Source organism: Tachypleus tridentatus, chromosome 10 (assembly GCF_004210375.1).
Source record: "Tachypleus tridentatus isolate NWPU-2018 chromosome 10, ASM421037v1, whole genome shotgun sequence".
Taxonomy (NCBI): domain Eukaryota; kingdom Metazoa; phylum Arthropoda; class Merostomata; order Xiphosura; family Limulidae; genus Tachypleus; species Tachypleus tridentatus.
Window position 1 is genome coordinate 35986087 of NC_134834.1, and position 14998 is coordinate 36001084.

The 14998-nt window shown below is 33.5% G+C and overlaps 1 protein-coding gene across 1 annotated transcript in view; it reads left to right on the forward strand.

Annotated features, from left to right (window-relative positions):
* The first annotated feature begins 1905 nt into the window (after positions 1-1905).
* LOC143229053 (uncharacterized protein ZK1073.1-like) overlaps positions 1906-14998 on the forward strand; it is a 91331-nt gene continuing 78238 nt past the window's right edge. Inside the window, exon 1 of the mRNA XM_076460764.1 lies at positions 1906-2079. Within this exon, the coding sequence (XP_076316879.1) occupies positions 2032-2079 (48 nt within the window). The 5' untranslated portion in view covers positions 1906-2031. The remainder of the gene's footprint in view (positions 2080-14998) is intronic.

Consider the following 14998-nt stretch of genomic DNA (forward strand, 5'->3'; position numbering starts at 1 on the left):
TTAAATTAGTTAATTTTATCAATATTATTGATCATTATATTTGTAAAACTTATGTGTAATTATTATTGATTTTGTACTTTTCAAAATTCCATTTTTAGTTTAGCAACTGAATTTCGGAGTAAAGTTAACCACCTGAGCTAGCTGAAATTTATGAAATACTATTATACTTACGACTGAAAATATCTTTAACATCTAGAGTACCCAACTGATGGTAAATAATCTTTAGTTATTATAGAGTCTGTTTTGTGTATATGTGTGTATTGGTTTACGATATTAGATACTTCTAGTTAGTTTGTTGTACAGGTTTACCTTTATTAATTGACATGTCACTTCTTTAGTTCTGATAAAGTTGGCTTGCTGAGTAATTGAAACTAACAATAATGTAAAGGCAATAGGAAATGAGACTTGATTGGTATATAAATTATAAAATGTGTATAAAAAGAAAAATAACTTATAGGGCTGATATCATAGCAATAAAATGGATGTAATGAAAAAACAATAACGTTTTTGATTAATGTGGATGTCGCAGTAGGTGTGACTAATAAAGCAGCAACAACACATGTGATTAAGTTCCCCTTTGGATAATGTTTGTTTGTGTTTTGAATTTCGCGCAAAGCTACTCGAGGGCTATCTGCACTCCGTTGGATAAAGAGTGATTTTTCAAACTGTCAGTGCTATGATCCTGGTTTCGACTTTGTATTATGGACAAAGCTCGTATAGCTTATTGTATACCTTCATGCTAAAATAAACAAAAACGTGTGAATAGCCTAGAACCAAAAAACAACGTGTACAACACACGAGTAAAACACTCGATAGACTTCACTTGTACACAAGGTACTACTAAGGAAAACTGTACATCGAGTACTCGATAATGGAAGTTTAAAAAACACGTGATTTTTGATAACAAAACAGAGTATAGGTTATAGCATATATCTAGTAACAGATGGTGTTTTAAACAGAGTATATAATGTATTCATGGTGTATGGTTAAAGGTGATTTATAAGGCAGCATGAACACAATGTACGGCAACAAAAACTTATAAAACAATTGGAATACTGCAGACTATGTATGTTAAGTGAAGATGTATTGGTTACTGTACCCTTGGTGTTTGGTAAGAGACATATATAAAACACTGTGGATACAATGTATATTAACTGTCGATATATGTAGTTACTGCAAACAAGGTGTACAGTAACCGAAGATGTGAAAAATAATGTAGAGACTGTACCCCAGCTGTATTTGGGTATCATACAAAGAATGTGTGGTAACACATGTCATAAAAAGTTGTATAGATAAAATACTTTAAAGAGGACTTGTAGTAATAACGATTTTTTTAACTTAGTGTAAGTATTCTATACAGGATAAACTGTAACAAAAGAAGTACGATACAATGTACAAGTAGGTTGCACAGATGGTACTTGGTATAAAATAATTGAAAATGATTTTTAAAATTGTACAAAAGTACACAAAACAAAAGGCTTTTATTGAGAGTGCTTAGAGCAAAGAAACGTTCTAGTTACTGCATTATATATATACAAAATTGTTCTCTTTCATCTATGAAAGTAAATATAACTTATAGTTAAAGTCAATAAATTAGGTTACATTTAATATATTTGAAAAACGTGCATATCTATCCTACGTAAAGAAAATTTAATCTTTTTATAATTTTTATTTTTGTGCCTTCATTTTTAACATTTTGTCACTTTAATCTTTCTAAATCATCTTTTCTTGTCAAGTTCAGTTCTGTCATCGTCCGAGTTAAAAAAGAAATTCACCACCAGCAATTTTTCTTCCACAATTATTAACTAATCCCATTATTTCAAAACTAGTTTTTCTCTTTCATATGCTGTAGAAGTATTTAAAAAACACAACAGATGGCGCTTGAAACAGTGCTCTAAAATTTCTACTGGGTAAATTTGCTAAAGGCGTTTGTACGTATGTGTTGTTTATCAGTCATTGAAAAGGTTAAGAGTGTGTTTAGGTTTTTGACTGTTGGCTTTAAAGGCAATAGAGGCTTTATAGTACCGCAATATGTCAAGTGCAGACGATAATTCTGTGCCCAAAATAACAGAGGAAATGGTAAGTTTTCGAATTACTCGTTACTTCACGTTAACTGGATACTTTGATTACGATCGTTAGGATCTGTCTTCTGCATTTTATCTCTTTTGGGTTTGACCCTCGTGCCTGTACCTTATAGAGCTGTCTGGGCTGGAGGATGCATGTAGTATAAAATCACTCAATAATATCCAGAAACATCTTTTAGATGTAATTTTCGTCATTTCTAAGCAATATCAGTATTAATTCCCTAATTAACATTGAGAGAAACTTGTGTCGAATTTTACAAGGCTTTATTTTCTTCCATTTCATATCTTTACAGTCGTACTAATAAAACAGTGCCATCATAAATCATAAGAAAAAACCCATCTCTATATATCTGTGTATATATATATATATATCTTCTTTCCTTATACATTTATGAACTATATTTAATTATTTTTCTCTACACCATAAAAATATGGTTATTCTTAAGTGATCTTATTCTCTAAACTTCAGAATACATGTTTTCCCGTCAAATAATTAATCACAGGGAATTACTCTTTATCTCAATTTTCATTTTTGTTACAACAACCTTATTTTAAACATATAACAGTTTAAAAAGATGGTTGAACTAAACCAATCTACAATACGTCTTCGATTTTTCTTTTACATTTCTACTTTAATGTCGACGTTTTAGGTCTTAACAGAACATAGAAATCTATTATTATATTTGCTAAGTGTTTATTGTTCCTTGTCATCATTCCCACAAATACAGATTATGTTGGTATTTTTGTACATTTAATTTCATAGGTTAAGTAACACGGTATGATGTGAACTAATAAAATATATTAACTTTAGATTAATTAATCTTCTTTTTCTATCATTAATACTAGCGAAGTTTGTTGTCCAATTTTTATATTTGTAGTTTTATTCATGTTAGAGCTCTATATATAGTTCTGGATTAACTTTTGTGTCTGGGTATCATTTAAAATTATATATAGAATATCAACTTTGAGATTCAAATTTTACTTCCTCAGATCGTAGAGAAAAGCACAAAAATGCCGCCTTGGAAGTTTTGTTATACTTACAGCTGTTTTATATCGAAACCTTTCCCAATCTGTTCAAACTGCCTGAAATTAAATTCTAATATCCTGTCGACTTTCAAATCAATCAAGTTATACTTATCTGGATTAAATCACATAATGCTAAAAATGTATTATTTTTAGTAAGTTTATTTGGTTCAGGTTTTCCCTTTTTATAATTTTTATTTGTTTACTAACATCATCATATTAAAAAGCATTATAATTATAAGAAAAATCTAAATCAGCAAATCAGTTTCGAGACATATACCTCTAAGAAGATATTAAACTTCAGAGAACCTTTACCGGTATCACTACAAAGATTAGGATAATATTTTTTAAACGAAACAAAAATTGGAACTTTCCTAATTCCAGTTAAAGCACATGTAGAATCAACTAACATAACAACATGCAGAAAGTAACAGTCTTGCTGTACTTTCTCGATTTATTTTTTAACTTATTTCTGTGGCTGTAATGATTGCAGGAAAACATTAAGAACGCTATACAAGTGATACTAATACAAAGAGGAAGGTGGAATAACTGAGTACCAAACCAAAACTGAAAGAAGGGTAAATAAAGATTGATAACTTGTCGGAAGATGGATAGTTTGAAGAAATGAGTATTTATACGTAACCGGAGTAGGACTTACTGAATATTGATACATAAAGAGAAGAGGGTAACTGAGTTTTGATGTATAGCCAGAAAAAGAGTAGCTACGTATTGATAAGAGACGATACATAAAAAATGACCATTAGAAAGTAGTTGACGAAGGCTTGTTTCGTGATGTTTGTTCTTCTGAAAACAAAATTTTTATCGCTTTCAAATATATAAAAGGTAATAACTTGAAAATCTTAGTTTAAGACAGAATGTTTGTATCCTTCAGTTCTTAAAAAAACGAAGTTTAAAAACCAAATGGTTTTTTATAAGTTTTAAATGCATTTTTGTTGTCTGTATTAAGCACAAAGCTGTACAAGGAGCTATATGTCCTCTGCCCAGCACGGGTATCGAAACCCGGTTTCTAGTGGTATTATTCAGTAGAACTATCGTTCTGGGATTAAACTAAAGTACTGGGAGGTACTTTGAAGCGACAGTTAACGATCATAGCAAGGACGAAAATAGTCTACTGAGAGAAAACATCCAACTAGCAAAAAACTGAGTAAGATTTTTAAATGTTTTGTAAGTAACTTGCCAAATTGAAATACCTATGATATCAGATAAAACACAAACTACAACTATATTATAAAAAAACAGTTACGCAACAAAAATTTTCTCTTCAGCCCCATTCTTTCTTTCCGAAACAATACTATAATGTGTAGACACAAGTAAGTAGCCTACTTGTGTTATAGCATTCAGCACGTGTTGTAACTTAAATAACTCTCAGCATACTATGGCTTATATAAAAAAGTATTCGTTCTTTTTTTGCTACTAACATACATATGTGAATGTCAAAAGTACTAGAGTTTAAACGCATGGTACACTGTTTAAAAATGGCTTTTGTACGCTCCACTAATTCCAACAAAGTAAAACCATTACCAAATTCATCGTGTAATAGATTGGGTAAGAAAGGAGATATTTTCGACAGGTAAGTAAAACAGTAAAGTTTTAAAATATATTTTTGCTACTTTACTCTCAAACAGAAAACCAGTATCGCGTTACCTTTGTTTAAAATGTTTATCTGTAGTTATTGTAAATACCACTAAGTACTTTTTTTATACAGTGAAAGCTTATTCAGTCTACAGAAAAAATAATAATATCGAAATTTACCATATTTCTTTAGCTGCTTAGATGCACTTATTTTAAATAACGGTAACATAACAGTTGACTAACGTTGTTGTTTGTTATTAAGCACAAAGCTACACAATGGATTATCTGTGCTGTAACCACCATGGGTATTGAAACCCGGTTTTTAGCAGTATAAGTCCCCAAACATACCGCTGTGCCATCGGGGGAGCTAAATGACTACATTTTTTTATTTGTGAATAAAGAACTATATATGGTGAATAACCTATTTGTAAATAATATACTGTGTTTCACTCATTTTTCCTAGCATTATTAGGTGACATGCGAGTATCGAACTCCGATTTTTATCGTTATAAACCTTAGACTTACTGATGAGCCGCCAGAGGGTGTCATTAGGTTGCAAGTTTTAAATTAATAATTTGAATGTTTGTAAAAGCAATGAAATTTTGGTATTTCTTATCTTTGTGCTAAAGGCCCCATGTAGATCATCGATAAGCTTCAGGATGTACAAAGCTAAAATTTGGGGTTCGGTTTCCTGCGATAAAAAAGCACAGACAGCTCATTGTGTATCTTGTGCTTGTGCTAAAACAAAACAGAAAAAAATTGTATTAAATTTGCCAAAACAAAGCTCATAATCTCCTATGATGGCATGACTTTAGAAAAATCAATACGCTGAGTGCTAGCATAGGGCCCCCGTATGTCTAAGTTGTTTTAATTAGCCAAAACACTGTACAAAACTAGATATACGTTACAGGATTTTTATTCGGCAAAATGTCGTTTCCATTGTGAAAATTAATCCAAAATAACAATTTTGTGTTCAGTGATGTCGAGAAAACCCTGACGATGACCAAAGAAGGTCGAAACGTTGTTCGCTCTTCTATGTAAAATATTTTCTCAACTTTGTGTTGTTTGGCAATAAAATGCTGTTAAGGAACTATTTATTTATATATATATATGTTTATTTACCTTTTTTAATTATATTTATAGGAGTTTGGGTGTGTGTGTTTTCTTGTTACAAAGCCACAACGAGCTATCTGCTGAGTCCACCGAGAGTAATAGAGCCTCAGGTTTTAGGGTTGTAAATCCTTAGACTTACCGATGTACCAGAGGGGGACTTATAGAAGTTTATCAATTCTTTCATTGCCTTTTTTCAAAGTGTGACCCGATTACCACAAACATTCAATCAACTGTTTTATCTGTTTCTGAAGCTTGTAATACATCAGGTATCCGCGGTTGTCATCCAATTAAAATATTATTATATCGCGTGATAGCAACATGAATATTAAATATTGTCTGGAGAGTCATTGAAACTTAGCATTTGGATAAATGTTAATTGTGTCTTTTTACCATGTTTTGCCCCCCGCTAGTACAGCAATATGTCTCCGGATTTACAACGCTAAAATCAGGGGTTCGATTCCCCTCGGTGGGCTGAGCAGATAGCCCGATGTGGCTTTGCTGTAAGAAAAACACACACACACACACACACACCATGTTTAGGTTCTAGGTATAGATTACATAGCTTTGTTATAAACAAATAATAGAATGAGACATTTCGAGTTTTCTGTTTACATTCGTTTTTAGGAAAAAATAGAAAACACAAGTAATCTGAGCAGGTTGTCTTCTCAAACAATTATTTTGAGAAAATTGTTTTACTCGGTCTTTCGCTTGTTGTGTTTTATATTTCTATATTTCCGTTTTAATAGAATAATAAGTGTACAAACATTTAAATTCTGAAGTTTCTGTTACAAAACGAGATAATCTAAACCTTGTCCGACTAAAGTTATGTACAACAAAATGTACGATTGTGTAACTCTGCCCTGAGTTGTCTATAATATGATGTATGATTGTGCAGCTTTAACTTGAGTTATCTACAACATAATGTACGATAGTATAGCTCTGGCCTGAGTTATCTACAACATAATGTACGATAGTGTAGCTCTGGCCTGAGTTATCTACAACATAATGTACGATAGTGTAGCTCTGGCCTGAGTTATCTACAACAAAATGTACGATTGTGTAGCTCTGGCCTGAGTTATCTATAAGAAAATGTACGATTGTGTAGCTCTGGCCTGAGTTATCTACAACAAAATGTACGATTGTGTAGCTCTGGCCTGAGTTATGTACAACAAAATGTACGATTGTGTAGCTCTGGCCTGAGTTATCTACAACATAATGTACGATAGTGTAGCTCTGGCCTGAGTTATCTACAACATAATGTACGATAGTGTAGCTCTGGCCTGAGTTATCTACAACAAAATGTACAATAGTGTAGCTCTGGCCTGAGTTATGTACAACAAAATGTACGATTGTGTAGCTCTGGCCTGAGTTATCTACAACAAAATGTACGATTGTGTAGCTCTGGCCTGAGTTATCTATAAGAAAATGTACGATTGTGTAGCTCTGGCCTGAGTTATCTACAACAAAATGTACGACTGTGTAGCTCTGGCCTGAGTTATCTTCAATAAACTACACAAAATAGTCTAGCTCTGATCTATATTTAATTATCTATAATAAAAACTGCACTAAATAATCTAGGTCCGGCATAGCCAGGTGGGTAAAGGCGTTCGACTCGTAATCTGAGTTTCGCGAGTTCGAATCCCGGTCGCACCAAAACATGCTCGCCCTTTCAAGTGTGGGGGCGTTATAATGTTACGGTCAATCCCACTATTCGTTAGTAAAAGAGTAGCCCAAGAGTTGGCGGTGGGTGGTGATGAGTAGCTGCCTTCCGTCTAGTCTTACACTGCTAAATTAGGGACGGCTAGTGCAAATAGCCCTCGTATAGCTTTGCGCGAAATTCCAAAACAAACAAACAAACAAAACAAATCATGTAAATATTCAGTTCTTGCTGTAAATGCGTTGAAACTTTAAACAACAATGTTATAATGGTGTATTTTAATCTGTACATATTTTATTATTACAGATTCTGGGTCAACAACATATTCATCGCTCTATTCACTGTATAATTTTTAGAGCCTCTGTAACATAGACCCAAAATTATATTGAATTTTGCATTAAAATTAAGTATCAAGGAGTGTGTGAAATCAAATGTTTTCCATGTACTAACGTGATACAACAGATTTAATGTGTAATGCACTTGAGAAGGTAAAATTAGTATAGCTTTCTCTTGAGGATTGCTGTTTGAAGGTTCATTAAACAAAGTAGGTCAATGCAAGTCACTTACTAACTCGTAACTCATTAAAAGTGTTTCTGCTTTCAGAAGTGATAACATAATTTTGAAGTTCACAGCCACTCTAATAAGATCCGTTTATGTCGTTTATGTTGCAGAATATAAATGGTTCGATCGAATCTTCTATCACATGACAAGCACCCCTCAACTTGGCAAGCGCCAGTAGAATTGGTTGATCTACCCCAACAACAAATGAGACACGTGTTTGCTAGTAATTACGTATGCTCAGGGCGTCTTCACATTTCGTCTTTCCTTTTTGTAAAGTGAACTGTTATATGTTCTTAATCATAAGTAAGAGACTATGCATAAAATATTATATTTTGTTTGTTTTTTTAACAGTAAAATAAGTCATATTACTAAAAGCACAGAAAACTCTTCTCTCATCTTTTCTCTTTTTATAATTATTTATATATATTTAACTATGTAAACTACATTTGTAAAATCTGTATGAGAGGGAATAGCAAATTCTTGAAGATCAAGGAGACTAAGATCTTGGAATTTTATAAAATGAAAACGAAATAGTTTTTAATCTTTATTGTAGTTTCACAGTAAAATGTGCTAAACTGGTACGTTATGGCGATGTTATTTTAATCTTTATTGTAGTTTCACAGTAAAATGTGCTAAACTGGTACGTTATGGCGATGTTATTTTAACCTTTATTGTAGTTTCACAGTAAAATGTGCTAAACTGGTACGTTATGGCGATATTATTTTAATCTTTATTGTAGTTTCACAGTAAAATGTGCTAAACTGGTACGTTATGGCGATGTTATTTTAATCTTTATTGTAGTTTCACAGTAAAATGTGCTAAACTGGTACGTTATGCCGATGTTATTTTAAACTTTATTGTAGTTTCACAGTAAAATGTGCTAAACTGGTACGTTATGGCGATGTTATTTTAACCTTTATTGTAGTTTCACAGTAAAATGTGCTAAACTGGTACGTTATGGCGATGTTATTTTAACCTTTATTGTAGTTTCACAGTAAAATGTGCTAAACTGGTACGTTATGGCGATATTATTTTAATCTTTATTGTAGTTTCACAGTAAAATGTGCTAAACTGGTACGTTATGGCGATGTTATTTTAATCTTTATTGTAGTTTCACAGTAAAATGTGCTAAACTGGTACGTTATGGCGATGTTATTTTAACCTTTATTGTAGTTTCACAGTAAAATGTGCTAAACTGGTACGTTATGGCGATGTTATTTTAATCTTTATTGTAGTTTCACAGTAAAATGTGCTAAACTGGTACGTTATGGCGATGTTATTTTAAACTTTATTGTAGTTTCACAGTAAAATGTGCTAAACTGGTACGTTATGGCGATGTTATTTTAACCTTTATTGTAGTTTCACAGTAAAATGTGCTAAACTGGTACGTTATGGCGATGTTATTTTAACCTTTATTGTAGTTTCACAGTAAAATGTGCTAAACTGGTACGTTATGGCGATGTTATTTTAATCTTCTTGAGAGGAGTAATTTTTTCTTCACACTCAATCATATTTGGAGTTCATATTTTGTAAATTAATCGAAAAGTTCTGTTGAACAAAACAAATTAATGTTTTTCTCAGGTATCAATAAACTAAGAATGTTCTCATTTTCAAATTTTTAACAGTAATATCCTGTTCTTTTATTTTGGATTTTTGAATAACATTTTTATTTGTTTTCAAAGATGGTGTTCTAGTATATAAAGTTACACTACATGGCCAAAAGTATGTGAACACCTAACCATCACACCCATATGTGCTTGTTAAACATCTCACTCCAAAACATTGGGCATTAATATGGAGTTGGTTCCCCTTTGCTGCTATAATAGCTTGCACTCTTCTGGGAAGGCTTTTCTCTAGATTTTGGAACACGGCTGCGGGTATTCGCTCCTATTCAGCCACAAAAGCATTAGTGAGGTCGGGTACTGATGTCGAGCGAGAAGGCCTGGCTCGCAGTCGGCGTTCCAATTCATCCCAAAGGTGTTCGATGAGGTTGAGGTCAAGGCTCTGTGCAGGCCAGTCAAGTTCTTCCACACCAACCTCGGCAAACCATGTCTTTATGGACCTCGCTTTGTGCACATGGGCATTATCATGTTGAAACAAAACAAAACTGTTGCCACAAAGTTGGAAACACACAATTCTCTAAAATCTCGTTGTATGCTGTAGCTTAAAGATTTTCCTTCACTGTAACTAAAGATCCTAGCCCAAACCAGGAAAAATGGCCCCAGACCATTATTCCTCCTCCACGAAACTTTACAAACGGCACTATGCATTCAGGCAGGTAGCGTTCTCCTGGCATTCGTCAAATATATATATAGATTCGTCCGTCAGCCTGCCAGATAGAGAAGCGTGATTCATAACTCCAGATAATGCATTTCCACTGCTCCATAGTCCAATGGCTGTGTACTTTACACCACTCCAGCCGACGCTTGGCATTGCGCATGGTGATCTTAGGCTTGTATGGCTGCTTAGCCATGGAAACCCATTTCATGAAGCTCCTGACGAACAGTTCTTGTGCTAACATTGCTTCCAGGGGAAGTTTGGAACTCGGTAATGAGTGTTTCAGCCGTGGACAGATGATTTTTACGCCCTACGTGCTTCAGCACTCGACAGTCCCGTTCTGTGAACTTGTGTGGCCTACCACTTCGTGGCTGAGCTGTTGGTGCTCTTAGACGTCTTCACTTTACAATGACAGCACTCACAGTTGATCGGAGCAGCTCTAGCAGACAGATATTTGACGACCTGACTTGTTGGAAAGGTGGCGTCCTATAACAGAGCCACGTTTAAAGTCACTTAGCTATTTAGTACGGCTCATTCTACTGCCAGTGTTTCTCAATAGAGATAGCATGGCTGTATGCTTAGTTTTATGCACCTGTTATGATTCTGTTAGGTTCAAGTGACGAAGTATCAAATTTAAACTTTTAGACTACATATCCTTGCCCACAGATTATAAGGAGTGTTGTGTTTGGTTTATTCATTACGTATGTTTTTATACTTCTTACTATAGATTAAACACTGTGGATTACATTTAAAATTAAGTTGGTTATACATTGACAAAAGATGGAAAATATTATTGAAGGTTTTACCATTTTTATAGGTTAAGAAAACAAATTTTTATGTTGTACTAAGATCTACGTTAACAACATAATAAAAATGAGTGTGTGTAATCTATTGAAAGAAGAGATTCAGTGAGTAGCACATTTGTAATGTTCAGAAGATCAATAATGGGCGACAGGCCACCAACGGTTTCTTATGTAAACTACATGATAAGACGATCGATCCTCTGCTTCTTCGATAGTGGACATTTCAAGGATTATTACAGTTTACTAAATCAAACGTTTCATAAATTTTCAGTAGCTACAATAACAAGCTTATTTAGCAGGAAAGCTGAACGCCAAAAATATTATCTCCGTCTTAGTTACAAGCTGGTAATTTTAAGATGACTGTATAGTTTTCAAAAACACACAGTAATACTAAAACCTTTTGAGACGATTATACTTTAAACACGACTTTCAATTTACTGATGGAACTAATAGCCAAATAATCAGACTATTCAGAATGTTGTAACCTGATGGTAGGACTAATGGTCATTCAACCAAACCGTTCAGAAGAAGTCCAGTCGGATTATAAGGCTAGCCGCCATACACCAAATCCTTCAGAAGATTTCAAACCAAGAATGGGACTGCTCGCCAAATAACCAACCATTCAGAAGATTTTAGTCCGATAATAGGAGTAGTCTTCTTCCAACAAAACCTATCAGAAAACGTTTAGTCCGATGTTGTAACCGATCGCCGTGAAACTAAACCGTTCAGAAGACGTTTATTCAGATGATAGGACTAATAGCTAAACAATCGAATTGTTTACTGGTTTGTTTGTTTGTTTGTTTGTAACTAAGCACAAAGCTACATAATGGTTTGTCTATCTATGCTTTGCGTTATAAGTCCGCAGACATACCTTGTGCCAATGAGGAGTACGTTCATCGGACTGAAGTTCAGTGATGGGACTCGTGTATATACCAACAACTTATAATGTTTCGGTGCAAGAGTAGTAAGTTGATTCAGGCAAAGATTTAAGAATGATCTTTATTTTGTGGATTTATTGTTTGATTAAGAAAGGAAAATAAGATTAATTTAAGTTTACGTCAATCTACTAGCTACTGTTCTTCTTCGTTTCCATCAGAATATTAGTTAATAAAAGAAATTTATTAAAATATATCACAAAAGTTGAAAAACAATATTTCAACTTCATCCTGTTCACTTTAACATGGTCACGTGGTTAAGGCACTCGACTCGTAATCCGAGGGTCACGGGTTCAAATCCTCGTCACACCAAACATGTTCGCCCTTTTAGCCGTGGGGCCGTTATAATGTGACGTTCAATCCCACTCTTCGTTGGTAAAAGAGTAGTCCAAGAGTTTGTAGGGAAAGGTGTTAACTAGCTGCCTTCCCTCTAGTCTTAAGTTGCTGAATAAGGGACGGCTGGCGCAGATAGCCCTCTTGTAGCTTTGCGCAAAATTCAAAACAAACAAACACTTTGACAATTGTACTTTCCTGAATTTTTTATTATATTATTATAGTTCTTGTTTACGCCACCAAATCTTCTTCTAACTACTATTCGTATGAATGTGATTTAAATGTTCTTTATTTTTATACATACGTAACTTATCATGATTTGGGGGGGGGACAGCACCTGCCTTACTCTTCTTATTAGGCTGTAAATATATTAGATAACATGTGAACAATTGTACCTGTATGCTCGTGAGGAGCTCGTGGCTTGTTTATTTTTAATCAGACTAATGCTGTGGTAGATTGATTTACTTTTTGCGTACAACTTCAAACTGAAAACCTTGAGCCTTAGCTAACTGGTCGTTTTTGTGTGTTGATTAAAAAAAAATCGTCGCTGTCTGATATTTTCTGTTTATTGTTCTAATAAAAACCCTTTGTTTTCGAGACGCTAAAGAGGCTTTCTTATTTATGAGCTGTTTTGTAGAATGTTCCCTGAACTTAACAAAATAGTTGCACCTGATCTTATTATAAGTGTCTCTTTGTGACCCATGAGCAGAATAGTGAATTATTATAATCTAAATCCATATTACTAAGACTTCAACTTCGTCCCTCGGTAGGACGGCGGTAAGTCTATGAACTTGCAATGTTGAGATCCAGTATTAGATTCCTACAATTTGGTTTTTCTATAAAACAAACTTAAAGCTCTAGTGATGAACATCAAAAGTTACTTCTTATAGACGAGTGAATATTTCCTTCTTTAAGTTACAAAATTGTCATCTTAAAAGAATAAATCCTTCATATAAGAAAATATGGTTGATTATACTTCTAACAGGTCATCCGGATTTACAAAGCTAAAATTAGGAGTTCAATTCCCGTCGGTGAACACAGCAAAAAACCTGATGTGGCTTTGTTATAAGAAAACACACACTTGTAACAGATGTCGTTTATATATTTCAACTGATAATTCCCGATAGTGATGAAACGTTTTATTGGTCATGCTAAATACTTTTAAATGTAAAATTTAATTATCTTACTTCAAATTGCACTTCACCAGTGTAACTGACATCTTGATTTTTGTGCGAAATTCTTTTGTCTCTTGTACTGGCTCAGAGTTGATATTTCAGGTTCTATGGTTCCTCCTTTCTTTCAGGTCAGTATCGACTAACTTAATTTTTGTCTCGCAGGCGTTTTAACTGATAAACCTATCTTTCTAGTTACGACAACATTTTAATGAGAGTCATAGGTCATGAAACGTTCTTTAAGTTTCTACATTTAGTAGATTTAAAAACAGAATCTATATTTCTTAAATAAGTCCGTTACTGTTCCTCTTATTTTAGTATGCTTGTGAAGTCGTTTCTGTGTAATGTTATAAATAACAGTCCTAGATGTTAACTGCTAAAAACGATTCACTTCAAATAGTCGGGAAAGAACTTTTGGCGGTTACTGTTGGCTTGTTGCTTTTCTTCTGGTCATTACATCAAAGAGAGACAGTTATACCCTAATCGAAGGGGTTTTTAACGTGTCCATTTTGTTTATTTGTTCTTAATATTTGAACAAGTTGAAAAGTTTAGTTCCATTCCGTCCTTTCTGGTACAAAATAAATTTTCTAGATAATATTTCAGTTATTAAGAAAGATTGATAGATCTGTTACAATATGCTTCTGATGTCATCTTCAGTCATGGTACCTTAAATAACAAATGCTAAAGAAAGTATGGATTTTATATTTGCTATGGAAAGGTCATATAAGTAACAGAACTTCTCTTAAAAGATGTACGTTTAATATGTGTCGTATCGTTTCAGAACACTTGATATAATAGCTTCATGTGAATGTTAAGTCGTGTAAAGAGCTTTAAACGATGTTCATGACATATGATTGGCCCCCACTCTGTGACACAGCTGTAAGTCTCAAGGTTTATAGTGCTAAAAACTGGGTTTGATATCAGTCGTGGGCACAGCATAGATTTGTGCTCAGAAATAAACGAACAAATATCTTACGTTAATAATTTAAAACAAATTTATAAATGTTATATTGTGTCAGTGCGCATGATCGACTTAGTGAATGCTAAATAGAGTAATAATTTTCACGTAAAACATCCTGTAATTTTTCTCTATAATAAAATTTATATTACAGAAAATACTTTAAATAAAGTGATTTTAATTATCCAAAAAAAGCAAAAACAATGTAGAGTGTATCTTCCAAAACTTCTTAAATTATGCGTAACTAAGATCATTAAATAATCCACACAGAAATATCTTATCTCGCGAATAGCAACAGAGCTTCTTATCGGTCTATGAATATGAATAATAAACTATGGATTTTGAATACAATCTTAATACTTTTCAAATAACACTTCTGTTACAATAAGTAGTATCTGTAAACCAATAAGATGACTCTGTACAGTTCAGGCTTCGTGTCACCTGATTGGACACTAAGGTAATCATTAATTTCATAACTGAATGATGCTA